This window comes from Juglans microcarpa x Juglans regia, chromosome 1D, assembly GCF_004785595.1.
Source record: "Juglans microcarpa x Juglans regia isolate MS1-56 chromosome 1D, Jm3101_v1.0, whole genome shotgun sequence".
Lineage (NCBI taxonomy): Eukaryota > Viridiplantae > Streptophyta > Magnoliopsida > Fagales > Juglandaceae > Juglans > Juglans microcarpa x Juglans regia.
In genome coordinates this window covers 33020163-33035165 of record NC_054594.1, presented here as the reverse complement: position 1 = coordinate 33035165, position 15003 = coordinate 33020163, and the positions used below count along the sequence as shown (strand labels likewise).

The 15003-nt window shown below is 36.1% G+C and overlaps 1 protein-coding gene and 1 non-coding gene across 2 annotated transcripts; one reads left to right on the top strand and one right to left on the bottom strand.

Annotated features, from left to right (window-relative positions):
- Nucleotides 1-4964: 4964 nt before the first annotated feature.
- LOC121242025 lies at nucleotides 4965-6456 on the bottom strand. The gene has a single exon (XM_041139910.1). The coding sequence runs from the start codon at nucleotides 6381-6383 to the stop codon at nucleotides 5091-5093; it is 1293 nt and encodes a 430-aa protein (XP_040995844.1). The 5' UTR covers nucleotides 6384-6456; the 3' UTR covers nucleotides 4965-5090.
- Nucleotides 6457-7268: 812 nt separating this feature from the next.
- On the top strand, nucleotides 7269-7463 carry LOC121243530. Its single transcript, XR_005936172.1, has one exon. It is a non-coding gene; the product is annotated as a U2 spliceosomal RNA (small nuclear RNA).
- Nucleotides 7464-15003: the final 7540 nt, after the last annotated feature.

Genomic DNA, 15003 nt, shown 5'->3' with positions numbered 1-15003 from the left:
AGTTCAACGGTCCAGCCCGTTGAATCCGCCCTTATCTTTCTTCAGAAACAAAAACCCAAAAGATATTAACTTCTTGGTGGTGGGTTTAAACTGGGTATATTGAAAAATTATAACTTGAATTATTGTTGTTGGATAATAGTTGCAGTTGATCCAGCTGACGTGAATGCAATAACAGAGAGCTCTTGCAACCTATGTCACCCCTGCCTTGAAAGAGATGATCCAGAGCTCATTCATCATATTAGCAGTGGGCATTTCACCTCATTCAAGTGCCTATTCGTGAGCAAGAGCAACATGCCTGATGAATAACTCATTGCTGTTTTGCAATTTTGCTTTTGGAGGGTTACTGATGTTTTAAAGCTACGTATAAAAGAGTGACACAAAGCTAACATGTGCAGTATGTAATAGATCAATTAAAAATTAATATATTTTTTAATAATATTTACTAAATGTTATTAAAATATATAATATTGTATTACTATTTTAACTTTAAAATGACTAGTTCAATATGATTAATCAAGTAAAAGGTTTTAAATATAGTCAAAACTTAAATTCTAGTAAAAATATGTTATTAAAATATATAATATTGTATTACTATTTTAACTTTAAAATGACTAGTTCAATATGATTAATCAAGTAAAAGGTTTTAAATATAGTCAAAACTTAAATTCTAGTAAAAATTTGAATTTGATAATAATTAGACCATTGGTTAGAGCACTGGCATTGGACTCATCAAATGAGTCCAATGTCCATAATTTGAAGAATTTAACGAAAAATACTCTGCATTGGATTCACCTTTTCCTTAAATCTTAAACTTTTAGCTACAGTGAAATCTCTTCTATCACCAAACTTGGCGACCTACTATTCAACATCTATCCGGTTATTTTATTACGAAACAATTATTTCGCACGCAAAAGCCGTTTCTCTTCCCTCTCTATTCTGCATTCTTCCTCTACCCCCGAAATCCCCAATCCCTTTCGATTCCTCTCATTTCCTTCTTCCTCTCCTCTCCTTTTCTTTCTTCCCGAATCGACGCATCTCCAGTTCTTTCTTCCCCCTTTTCTCTTCCTTCTTCCTCTACCCCGGAATCCCGAAATCCTCAAACCCATTTCCGACTCTTCCTCTCCCTTTCTTTCTTCCCGAATCTGGCAAACCATTCGGTCTTCCCTCTCTTCTCTGTTTTCTTCTCCACCCCGAAACCCCCAAATATCGACTTCCCGTTTCGATTCTTCCTCTCCCTTTCTTTCTTCCGCTCCCTTTCTTCCTCTCCGTTTCTTCCTTCCGTTTCCTCCTGTTTTTCCCGAAGCTTGTATCAAAAACTTTGCCGAGAAAGTGACCCGTGAATCTTCGTGAAGTAGATGTTGAAGTGCGTACGAGGTGTTTCAGGTGAAACAGAACCTCCATCACCTCCATAGGCACACCGTCGCCGATCCTTTCTCCCTTTGCTCCGAACGTTCTCCATCTCCGTGAGTTCACTCTCTCATATATATATATATATATATATTAATCATATATGCATGTATGAAAAATTTTGCATGATCATTTATATGATTTTATATGACCTTTTTCTTGGGGCCGAATTGATTTTGTATGAATTTATATGATCTTCATGTTAGCTTAGATGGTGGAGGAGGGGATTCGGCCCCATTTCTGGGGGGTTGTCAATGTTCTGTTCTTGCCCAGATATATGCTGATTTTAGAGCTCTCTGTCCATGCCGTCCATGACTAGAACTTTTAGAGCTCTCTATACCTGCCGTCCATGCCTAATATTCAAGATATATGCTGATTGTGTATTAAGTTTTAGAGCTCTCTGTCCATGAAGTTTTATTAGTCTTTAGGAAATCAAATTACATTAAGTTTTGATTGTGTATTTTAAGCCTAGACAGAGTCTTTTTTCTGTGGGTCTGATGGCTTTATAACTGGCGATTCAGATAGCAAGGTATTGTTCATGCTTATCTATTTGTTTGTGTACTTTTGCACACATTTATCTATCAATGGTCATGTTGCTTCAATATTAGGAATCTTATCTTTGTTTTTGTCTCCCACAGGTTCTAATGTAAAACCTCTGTAGATGCATCCAATAACCATTTTTGTTCAATATTGGTTCTTGAAAGTTTTTTTTTTTTAAATTCAATTTGGAGATTTTTGTTGTCTTATTTACATTTGTGGCTCAAATGCTGTTAAGTCAGTTGTAGACTTGTCCCCTCGTTGGCCATTTGCAAAAAACATGTGTAATTGAGTTCTGAAGTGGTTGGGCAGTCACTTCAATAGTTATTTGCCAAGCCCTACAATGTTGTTGATTGTTTCTTGCAAAAGCTGGAACCACCTTGTTTTTTATTGAGAGTAAGAACTCCCGAGCCATTTATATTTCAAAATTTGAGGCCTTGTATAGGCAGTTATGCAAAAGGGTTTTGAAACATACAAATAAAAATGATTGAAAATAAAGTGGCTGGGCAGTCAACCTCTAGGGATAAAAATAAAGTGATTGAGAGTAAGAACTCCCTTAAATTAAGAAAGCCAACCTCTAGGGATAGTCTTAATCTACACGGATCCACTTGAGTAAAAAATAAAGTGCATCTTGTAATGTGAGGTCCGTGTGCCTATACTCGTGGAGTTGTGTATTTGAGTTGTATTTACTGGCTGGGCAACCACTATCTCTAATTAAAATTTTTTTGTTGTGTATCCAAGTTGTGTATTTGAGTTGTATTTAGTGGCTGGGCAGCCACTATCTCTAATTAAAATTTTTTTGTTCTGTATCCAAGTTGTGTATTTGAGTTGTATTTAGTGGCTGGGCAGCCACTATCTCTAATTCTGAACTTGCATTCCAGTATTTGAGTTGTGTATTTGAGTTGTATTCAGTGGCTGGGCAGCAGTCAAGCATTTATGTTTTTGTGGAATTGTGACTCTCTTTTGTGTATTCTGTGTATTTGATGTATTCATTCAAGCATAAACTCATTCTCTCTTCATGTTAATGATGTGTATAAACCAACATGCAACATGGTTTGATATTTTCTTAAAATATGCTTCCACTGCTTTATTTTCTTGTGCTGAGTAGTATCTTTTTATTGTACTGCCTTGTATCTAATTTTTTGTGCTTATTGTGCTGCCTTGTATCTATTGTTTGATTCTTAAAGGATGGGCAGTCCATCTGAGGAGGATCCCTTCTTCACCACTCTCTTACAAAGTGGAGGAGAAGGTTGCACTCCAACCTATGAGCAATATTCTAGTGTTATGATCCAAACAACTCCTCTTCACGGTGAAAAGAGGCCTCCTCCAAAAAAAGTTCAGAGAGGTGCATCTTTCACTGTTGAGGAGGATAACTTACTTGTATCCGGTTGGCTCAACATTAGCATTAATGCCATACGGGGTACCGATCAAAAATCCACACAAATGTGGGACAGAATTTCTGAGTTTTATCACGAGTATAAAAAACCAAATACTGCAAATCGTTCGATAGGGTCATTGATCAATCGTTGGTCCATGATCCAGAAATGCACAAACAAGTTTTGTGCATTTCTAGCGCAAGTAGAATCATTGCACCCAAGTGGTGCAACCGAGCACGACAAGGTATGTACCATTTTCCTTTAAATAATGTATTTTTTATCGATTATTTATTTTTTTGACAATATTCCTTCAATTTTTCAGATTGAAAAAGCTAAAATAATGTACAAAGAGATAGAGAAGGGGAATTTCACAGTGGAGCATTGTTGGTGTCAATTGAGACACCAACCCAAATGGCAGCAACACATGAACAATCTGAATACAAGGAGAAAACCACCCGATAAACGTCCAGCCAATGAGCAGTCTTTTGAAGTTCCCGATGACGTTGTGGAGGAGAATGTTGAGAGGCCTCCAGGCAAAAAACTTGAGAAAGATAACTTAAGGAAGCGGAAGGCTCAGGAAGCATGTGATGTTGACTTCAACAGTGCGCTAGAAAAAATGACCGCTGATAGGCGACTGTTCATGGGAGAGAGGAGAGCATGGGTGACGAAGGCTGATGAAGTGAAGGGTGCACAACTAGAACTTGATAAGAGGAAGTTCGAGGCGGAGATCATGAGTAAGGATCTTTCTAATATGACCGTCATGCAACAAGCCTATTTCCTGAATATTCAGAAGAAAATTTATGAGGACTCTTTAAATAATTCCGAAGGTACATTCGACACATCTCCATCCATACCTCATGGAGGTGTGTAACTGTTGGTTCATTTACAACCCAAAATTCCAGTATTTAGTGGCTGGGCAGCCACATGTATATCCAAAACATGTGGCTGGGCAGCCACTAGTACTACTGAATGTTAGTTTTGGATTAAATAGATGACTGGACAGTTAATTAATGTTTTTGTGGATTAGAGACTTTATTTTGTTGAGGCTGGACAGCCACTTGAAATTGGCTCATGTTAGTTGATGTTGTTGTGGATTAGAGACTTTATTTTGTTGATATGGACAGCCAGCAGTCTCTTGGCTCATGTTAGTTTATTTTGTTGATTTTAGAGAATTTATTTTGTTGATATGGACAGCCAGCAGTCTCTTGAATGTTAGTTGATGTTGTTGATTTTGGAGAATTTATTTTGTTGATATGGATAGCCAGCCAAACTTGAATGTTAGTTGATGTTGTTGATTTTGGAGAATTTATTTTGTTGATATGGACATTCTAGATGTCATTCTATTACAATGGCAAGATGGTCAAGTAGGCAGGTAAATGAGATAAACAACTTTTAACACCCAAATAGGCAGGTAAATGAGATATAACAAAAACGATAAATTCAATATGTCTCATTTGCACAGAAATAGCTTTTAACACCCAAATAAACAATGCAGAATTCATTTTTAAAATGATAAAATAAACAATGCAACAATGATAAAATTAAACATAAACAATGCAACCACAAAATGTGTGCATTGTCTTTTATATATATTTTTTAAGCATGAATATGAATTTGCAATATTCCAAATGACATTCATATTCCAAAAAGCTTTAAAATAATATTCCAATAAAAAGCTTTAAAATAATAAACAACGACACATCATAACTAATAAACTTATTTAATAATCATAAACAATAAACAACGGCAATAAACTTCATAACTCGTAAATTATGAGCGGCCATGCAAATTCCATAAATGCTCGATAAGGTCAGCTTGGAGTTGAGAATGAGTGCCTCTATCTCTAATTCGATGATGTTGCGCAATGAACTCCATGAATTCAGGTATATTATCGCGTGAAATTGGCTCATGTGGAGTATCATCATTGGATTCGTAAATAAACTGGTCAGCCCCGAGATATTGATGACGCTCATCTTCAACGATCATATTGTGCAAGATAATGCATGTGTACATAATGTCTTTTAGAACTCGGGGCTGAAAATACCTAGCAGGTCCACGCACAATTGCAAATCTAGCTTGGAGTACTCCGAAGGCTCGCTCAACATCTTTCCTTGCAGACTCTTGACAAGCAGCAAAATGTTTTTTCTTTTTTCCATGTGGAGCAGGAATTGTCTTCACTAATGTTGCCCATGAAGGATATATACCATCAGCAAGATAATATCCCATTGTGTATTCGTGACCATTGATTGTGTAGTTGCACGGAGGAGCATGACCTTCGGCCAACGTGGCAAAAACAGAAGATCGATCGAGTACATTGATGTCATTATGAGACCCAGGCAAACCAAAAAAAGCATGCCATATCCAAAGATCATAAGATGCAACAGCCTCCAAAATAATAGTTGGTTCATTTACATGACCAGAGTACATACCTTTCCAAGCACTAGGACAGTTCTTCCATTTCCAGTGCATGCAATCAATGCTACCCAACATTCCTGGAAACCCACGGTTTTGTCCGACTTCTAGTAACCTCGTTATATCACTATTGGTTGGAGACCTCAAGTACTCACCCCCAAAAATTGACACGATCGCCTTTACAAATTTCTTCATACTCAACCGTGCGGTGCTTTCTCCAATTCTTACATACTCGTCCATAAGATCTGCCGTAACCCCATATGCAAGCATCCTAATTGCTGCAGTTATCTTTTGAAGGGAGGACAATCCAAGTCTCCCACTGGCGTCTCTTTTTTGGACAAAATAATCATCGTGAGCTTCAACTGCAGAATGTATGCGTAAAAAAAGATTACGATGCATTCGAAACCTCCTCCTAAATACGTTTGGCGGATATATTGACGGCTCAGCAAAGTAATCATTCCAAAGGCGCTCATGACCTTCCAATGGATTACGTCGGATGAACATACGAGGTTGAGAATTACGACGACGTGAAGCAGATGCTCCCTCGACTGCATGTTGTTGTCTATGTAGGGCCATTGCTTGTATCATATACTCCTCGTGATCAAAATAATCTTCATCTTCTATATGATCAATACTCTCAAAGGGATCCATAGGGAATTTGGAGAATTGTGTATTTGATGGAATGAAAGAAGAAATATTGGTTTTTGATGAGTGGGAAGTAATGAGAGGATGGATCTATTTATAGAGCTTAATCCGAGACTATTAGTTATAACTAAAAAAATTGGTAAAAGAAGAATGGTTGGCACCATCTACTTGTTGGGTAGAAGAATGGTTGTTAAAATGTGTTTGTTGGATAATTAGGTTGAGAAAAAAAATTAATTCAAAAATAATAATTTAAGTATCAAATTAAATTATTAATTAACATATATTAGTGTAATTATAAAATTTATTATAAAAAATAATATTATTAAAAAAATAATATTATATTATTATTTTGATGAATCCAATGGCTAATCCAATGTGGAGTTATGGATAAGGAGATTTTAGATATATGAAAAATATGTACTTTTCATCAAATTTTGAAGATGAATTTGATGAATCCAATGCCAGTGCTCTTAGCAAAGGATTCAATGCTATAGCCGTTTCTAGATAAAAGAGTGGGATTAGAGGTAGAAATAGCAAGGAAGAGACCTTAAAGCAGTTGAAGCGAGCTGATGTGACCCATTTGGATTCTTTGACAGTCATGAATCAACTGCATTACTGTCGCCTGAGATCTTAGAAATCTGCATAAACTTGTGGCCATTTATGGGGTTTCTAATTCGTCCGCTCAAGTTTTGACGTTTTAAGGATACGTTAAAAAAAGAAAAAAGAATTCAAATGTTACCCAATGAGGAGGGCAGATAAAATAATTAATTTATGTTTTACGTTACATACTTTATCAAGGCCACGGAGTCTGCAGAGTCCCAAACCGAATAAGTATATTGTGAGCGAAGCTGAAGCGATCTATAAAAGGAGAAGCAAGCAACGAGAATAAGCATACCTTTCTCGGCCTTTTGGCTAAGATCAAGTGTAGTATCTGTTCTTATCAGTTTAATATCTGATACGTGGTCCAATGGGCCACACGATATTAAATTAATTTTTTTAGGGAAAGGCCCGACACAGCAGCTTGCTGCTGGGGTCTTTGAGCGTCGCCCAAGCGTTGCACTACTGCATGGGCCTGGCGCACCCCACCCAATCCCAGTTCAAAACGTTTTCGCCAATACTCTTTTTTGTGTTTGCTTTAAGTTGGATTCTGAAGTAAAGGCAAGGTAAGAGAACACAGCCAGCATCGACGCCGTACAAATCCAATATCGAAATGTTACAAATTCTATCAGACGTCATTAACAGACACCACATCGAAGTTAAGATAAAATCTCAACGCTTGCTTCTATTCTCGTGTGCACCAAATCTGACATATGGGTTTGGCCTTTAGAGAGGGGCAGTAGTTGGTTGACTGTGAAGGGAGAAAATGGAGAGAGAGCCAGCTGAGAAAGACAAGAACAACAAAAGCGAACAAGGAAACAGCAAGGGAGCCTGCTTTTCAAAACCCATTCAAATTTTAAAATAAAAATTATATTTTAATAATATTTGAATTTTATAATACTTTTGTTCATTTTTTTTTTATTTTCTTAAAATCTCATAAAATATCTTTAACTCAAATTATTTTACTACTTTTCACATGTTTTTCATTTTCTTTCATTCCCTAAACAAGGCAGTATGCTCCAATAGTCAGGAAGTATTAAGAGATTGATGTCTCGTTTGTTTTTACAGATAAAATAAGATGAATTGAGATAAAAGTTGTCAAATAAAATATTATTAAAATATTTTTATTTAATATTATTTTTATTTTAAAATTTAAAAAAATTAATTAATTTATTTTATTTTACATTTCTTTTTCAGTCGTATTGAAAATGACTTAGCGTAAATGTAGTGGAGATTTTCGTTTTTTGTTTCTTCATGTCAATATTATATTTTGACTCATTGAGAACCTATATAAAGCGCAATTTCTATTTTTTTTCTTTGAACTTCACTGTTTGTTTTATTTTTGTTGTTAATTTATCTGGGTTTCTTAAATACTGGGCTAAGAGCATTGGCAATGGCCTAGCTATTGCCTAGTCTAAAATTTAGCTAGAATTTCAACTTTTAACTATTTTATCAACTTTTGACTAGGTGAGTCCACATTAAACTAGCCATCACATTAAACTAGCCATTATAAAGTTAAAATGATAATATAATATTATATATTTTAATAATATTTGACAATTTTTTTTTATATTATGCAAATACACTTGATATATTCTAATAATATTTGACAAAAAAAAAAAAAATTATACAATTCTTGAATCTCTTCTGCTTCAACAAGAGCTCTTCTGCTTCAACAATTCTTAAATGGTAACTATTGCTTATTTTGAATCTCTTCCCTTTAAAATTTAACAATACTATGTATTATTGCAATGCATGCAGAGAAAACAAGAGCTCTGTCTGACTCTTGCTATGGCTCCCTATTTTCCTTGTATATCAGTCATACTTGTGGTTCCTTGTATATCAGTCATACTTGTGGTAGATATCCTTTCGAGGTGAAAGAGCTAGGAGGTTTAACCTGTATATGATCCGAAGAGCAATCAAATAAGCAAAAATAAGGATCTGCACTAGAGCACAGTACTGGAACGACCTTAACTCAAGCATTTAAGTACTACTCTTGAACCTGAGATAGAAAGGGTGTCACCAGTAGGCTACAACAAGGAGTGTCATGGAATACCTGTTTTAGTTCTTTGAACATATACTTACAGTCGCTGACTTAGTAAGTCATAAATATCTCTGAAGATCTTCCTTTCAAGTTATAAATCAACCAAAATACATCTATCACATGAGAACACTATGATGGAATAACATACTACCAATATCGCATATGCTAATACACACATTGTTCTCTTAACATTGGCCAAACATAGAATGAAGATGAAGAAGCAGCAGAGTCTGATTCCGGCAGTAAAATAGTATTATGGGAATTAGATTTTCAGGAAGGTGTTATGTACGTATGTACCTAGCTAGAGCCAAAAATCATGTGTACTCCAGATTAAACAAGCTGAAGGCTTGCAGTCAATAGATGAGACAGGAGAATGATAACAAAGTTATAGGACCAAAGGGTCAAACTTTTGAAACCCAAAAGAAAAATGTACCTAACCAATTTCTCTTCATGATGTGGTTTAAGACAAATGAAAAAATAAAAACCATATTAATGAGAGAGAGAGAAATGAAACTTACAATTAACATTCCCTTGAAATTGGGAGTTTCTGAATGCTGAAAAGCATAGACATGAGATGATATAACCCAACACAGCAGAAATAAAGAAACTACGACTCAAGATAATTAATGGCATGGCATTTTCAGTACACCTTAAATATAAATGTCTTAATTAATAGAGTAGCAATGATTATATATATATAAACTCGATCATAGTTTATAAATCTTGGAAAGAGCTTGCAACAGGTTTACTTGCAGCCTCAAATGCAAGATATAATCTGCAGTACGAAGAAAGAGTCGATCCGACTTCAAACGTTGCTCTCTCGGAATCAGACTCTGCAGCTTGAAAATTAGCTCACTGCATTTTCAACAAGTAACTAAAATTATTCTTCTCTCCCTCTTCTATTTTCAGAGAATGCACATAGATTAGGGAGAGAAGAATGTGAACAAATACCAATAACAATTATTCAAACTCAGAAATCAAATACTCAACATGGCTGAACAGAAAACAGCCACTTCAAATGGTAAAATAAACAAATATATAATAGACTTTGTGGCAACAAGATCAAAAGAAGATCAATTAAAATCATAAAGGAGCATTACTAGCAACTACTACTAAAACAATTAACATGCAATAGCAAACACAAAAAGTTTTTGAAAACTAAAACCAAACCTATATAATGATTTACAAATTCATGACACAAAAAGCAAGTGGTTGCCATGGATAGCCCCTTAGGCTTTGCATTCTAATAGTTTTTGAAATCAGACAAAAAAAAAAAAAAACTACTTCAAATCTGGAACAGAAAACTGGCATTGCAAATTTACAGTGTCTGTTACAGCTCATGAGGCTTATTATTGTTCCAGCACTACTCTTTGGTGTAAGGAAATAGAAAGGATGCAGTGGTTCCTTGGATTTCTAGCAGTGATGATGCTTAAAAAATGAAAAGTGAGGGGGATTGAAAAAGTTCTATCATATTGGGTTGCATGGTATATATTTTCTTATTCATTTGGGGGTTGGAGGAAGAGCCACTTAGGCTATCATATTTCACTATCCATGCGTACACACTATTCAAACTATTGCCTCACACACTCTTAAACTACTGTGGGTGCCTGATGCCTTTATTAGACTTAACAAATCAGTGTGATTTTCTAGTTACCTTTAGATAGTTAGAGTTAGTTAGCTCTTAATGCTGTATTAATAATTTAATACACCTTCATAGACTTTCTAGTTACCTTTAGTTAGTTAGAGTTAGTTAGCTCTTAATGCTGTATTAATAATTTAATACACCTTCATATGTACAGACCATACATTGCAATAATATCTTCCAACTTCAGCACATTCTCATTCGTTTCTTTGTTTTTCATTTGTTGAGTTACCGATTGTTTTGTGATTTGCCAAACCCCTTACATTTGATAGCACAACAACCCCTTAATCACAATCACAGATTTGTAATAACAGAATACCAATTCATCACAGGAATTCCAATAACAGAATACCAATCAACGCCTTTCAAAAACCAACAACATTGCACAAACTTTGAATCCAATTAATAAAACCCTTATAAATCTCTGGCAATCACGGCTATATATACATTCCCCAAATAAATATTGTATAAAAACTAGAGCAAACCAGAATTTCCATACCTAAACCTGAACGTGGGAATCGATTGGTTTCACGAGCGTGCCACACGGTCTAGTGAGGAAGAGAAATTTGAAACCCAAAAATTACCTCATGTCAAAGCAAAGAAATGAGGAAGAGAAATCTGAGTGTGTGTGCGTGTAAACAATTGGGGATGTGAGACCTCGTGAGTAAGACGGAGAGTGACTGAGAAAACTTACCACCAGCTGACACTTCCAGTAAGGAGAAGGCGGAGAAGACCTGCTATGTTTATGGAGGAAGAAAGAAAAGGGCGAAGAAGAGAAGAAGAGAAGGGATTTTCGGGAGAGAAAGAAAATCCAAAGAAGAGAAAGGAGTTTCAGGAGAGAAAGAAAAGGGCGACGAAGAGAAGAAAAGAAGAAGAAAAATCGAGAAAAACCGAGGGAAATAAGAGCGGGAGACAACGAAATTGATAAAATACTCATTTGGCCCGTATACAGTAGCTCACCAAACTTGGCGACAGGTGAAGACTGTAGCGGAAATGCCAACTTTCGGTATATAATTAGGCCAATGTGGGTATTTTTCTTTTCACTTATTTTTAATTTAGATTTATATTGACAAATGGTTAGATTATTACTAATGCTCTAATAGATTTGTGTGTCAGTTTGAGGAGATGGAATGAGTGTTTGGATCTATATTTGTCAATCGGTCAAAGTTTTTTTCTTTCTTTGTTTTTCTGATTCTTATCCGTTGAGTTGAGTGTTTGCGAAAAGGGGCGGTGAGTCAGGCTGATGGGTTTACGTATGTCAGTCGGTCAGTCTTTTTCTCTTTATTTTTTTTCTTCTTATCCGTCTGATGGGTTAACGTGTGTCAGTTAATTTTTTTTCTTTGTTTTTTCTCATTCTTATTCGTCGAGTGGTTGGCTAATTTATGTTTTATTTTCTTGGGTAATTACATTTTTGACCATCGGTTTATATAAATGCTAATGCGTCTTTCGAAATTCCATTTGCTCTTCTTTTTTATTTTCTTCTGTGCGTAACGTCTTTTCCATCCAAGCTCTTCTCCTCCAAAAATCAAGTTTCTTCTTAACTGTTGACATTCACTCGTTTTTTTTCTCTCGTCTTATGTATTGTAGGGGTGGGCTCCGACTCCAACGGAGTCGGAGTTATCATTTCCAACCTCCGACTCCGACAAAAGTTGAAGTCGGATTTTTCCTCCGACTCTAACTCCAAACGTAGTCGGAGTCCGATTCCGATCGGAGGTCGGAGCCCCAAACTCCGATCGGAACTCCGAACGGAGGTCGGAGCTCCGACTCCGAACAAAATTTCCGAACTCCTCACAAAATTTTGTTCTTTTTTTTATTATTATTTAAATTTTATTGTTCAATTTCGTTTCAAATAGTGAGCAACATATATATTTTTTTTAAAAGTGAAACGATCTACAAATATTTGGTTTATTCAAGAGTTTTCAATAATTTAAATATTCGTTCTGATTTTGTTACTGAATTTTGATTATATCTTTAATTTGTTTTATGTCCGCCTGAAATTTAGCATTAAAAGTACTCATGACTCATGAGTTGAAAATTACATAAATTTAAAATTTTATAAAAAAGAATGATGGTACGAATTTCTATAATTCGATTAATTTCAGTTGGATAATAAATTCTAAACGTTTGAGAGAGGATGAATAAGTACTAATAGAAATTATAGAATAAAGAGTACTTATCTCACGTCTTTGCTCGGGATATGACTACATAAATATAACTATATAAATAGTTTAAAAAGTAAATAACATGTATGATGTAGCCATAAGTTATAACAGTCTCATTTATAACGTAATAACAATATGACTATAATTTGAAATATAACTACAATTCGATTAAACACGGATTTCAGTCAAATACTTTTTGTTCCATTGGTCATGCCTGAAATGAAGATAGAAAGTAGCAATCAATAGATGAAAAAAAATTGATAGTAAAAAATTGAATACGGTAAAAGAATAATTTGATTCTTACCAAGAAAGGAGGTTCTCCCAACTCCATCCCAACTCTCAAGTAGCGTCCGTTCCAGACTCTCAATCATCGGTAATTATGTTAGGGTTCACAATTAGATCTATAAAATCATAAAAATTAGAAGTTAGAAACATTAAAAATAATTAAATCATCATTTAAAAGCATATAAACTTACCCGATTCAAGCATATAGCTCTCGGCATCAACGCCAACGGTATCTAGTCTAATAGGCGTTTCACTTATCCAATTCTGTGTGCAAACGAGGGCCTCCACGGTTGACGGTGACAATGAACTCCGATAAGCATCCAACACGCGACCTCCAGTGCTAAATGCCGACTCTGAGGCAACTGTAGTGACAGGAATGGCTAGCACATCTCGGGCCACACGGGAAAGGACTGGATACTTGGTGGAATTAACTTTCCACCAAGTTAATAACTGAAATACATCACTAGGTGCCTCGACAGCTTCTATAAAATATCGTTCAACCTCAGATATACAATGCATAATATTCCTTGTTGACATGAGTTGATGATACTGCTGTATAATACGATTGCCTCTAACCCCTACAGATGGGTCAGTATCACCTGAGGAAACTGTCAATCCTGTCAGCCTCGAGTGAGGAGCTACCAACTGCGGATGAAGGCTGAGCACTAGTACTGTAGTGATGATATAAGTCATCAACATCACTTTTTAGCAATTTAATAAACTCTGCAGCTTTCACTGCCCCGAGGACAGAATTTACCCAAAATTCTAGAACGGCCAACTTAACTCGAGGGTCAAGGATCACAGCCACAAATAGCAATCTATTTATCTTCTCAATATTCTCTCAATATTTATCATATTTGATCTTCATCCTCGTAGCCATAACAGATAACAATCCAGCAGAGTCAGTACAACTATTTTCCAACTGGAAGTGAAGCTCCGAGAGCTCGTTGAAAAATGAGTTCGCAGTCGTATATTTGGATCAAGATAGCCGCATGGTTATCTCATAAAAAGTTCTTAAAAATTCAACAAAATAACTCACACTAGTCTAATCATGTGCGTTCGGCGCACCGAGCCCCTGTCCTGCTGGCTCCAACAAAGCATACCTCAGGCCCCCATCCTCGACCTCCATCCGCTCGAATGCTTTTTGGTACTTCTGTGCCACATCCAACATCATGTATGTAGAATTCCATCGAGTCGGAACGTCCAAGCACAGCATACTAGAACATTCAATCTTCAGATCTTCTGCTATTGCCTTAAACTTGGCAAGCCTTTGAGGGGAACCCCTCACATATCATACAATGTTGCGGACTCGGGTTATGGAATCATGAACCTCTTTTAATCCCTCAACAACTATGAGGTTAATGATATGAGCACAACATCGAACATGAATAAACTCGTGGGCCCGAATGACATCATCTCTCACCGTCGTGTTCCACTTAAACCAATCAATTGCTGTTTCATTCGCACTGGCATTGTCAACTGTAATACACAGCACTTTTCGAATTCTCCAGTCCTTTAAACAATCATCCATCTTCGCCCCAATGGATGCACCTTTATGATCCACAATTTCTTTAAAACCAATAATTTTTTTTTGTGCAAAATCCACTCACTGTCAATGTAGTGTGCTGTGATACACATGTAGCAGACGTTCTGTATGGAAGTCCATGTGTCAGTCGTAAAACACACTCTCTGGCCAGTGGTAATAAACATCTTCCTCATCTCCTCCTTGTCCTTCGCATGCCTCTTCATACAATCTCACATCATTGTATACCGTGATGGAATGGGAAATCGTGGCTCAACAAAATTTAGAAACTTTCAAAAGCCTCTTTTCTCGACTGTGGTAAATGGCATCTCATCAGTAATTATCATCTCTGCAAGCATGTCCCTCAACATCTT

What these genes read in the sequence shown, in the direction of transcription:
- LOC121242025 (XM_041139910.1), bottom strand. Translation starts at nt 6,383, where the DNA reads ATGGATCCCTTTGAGAGTATTGATCATATAGAAGATGAAGATTATTTT.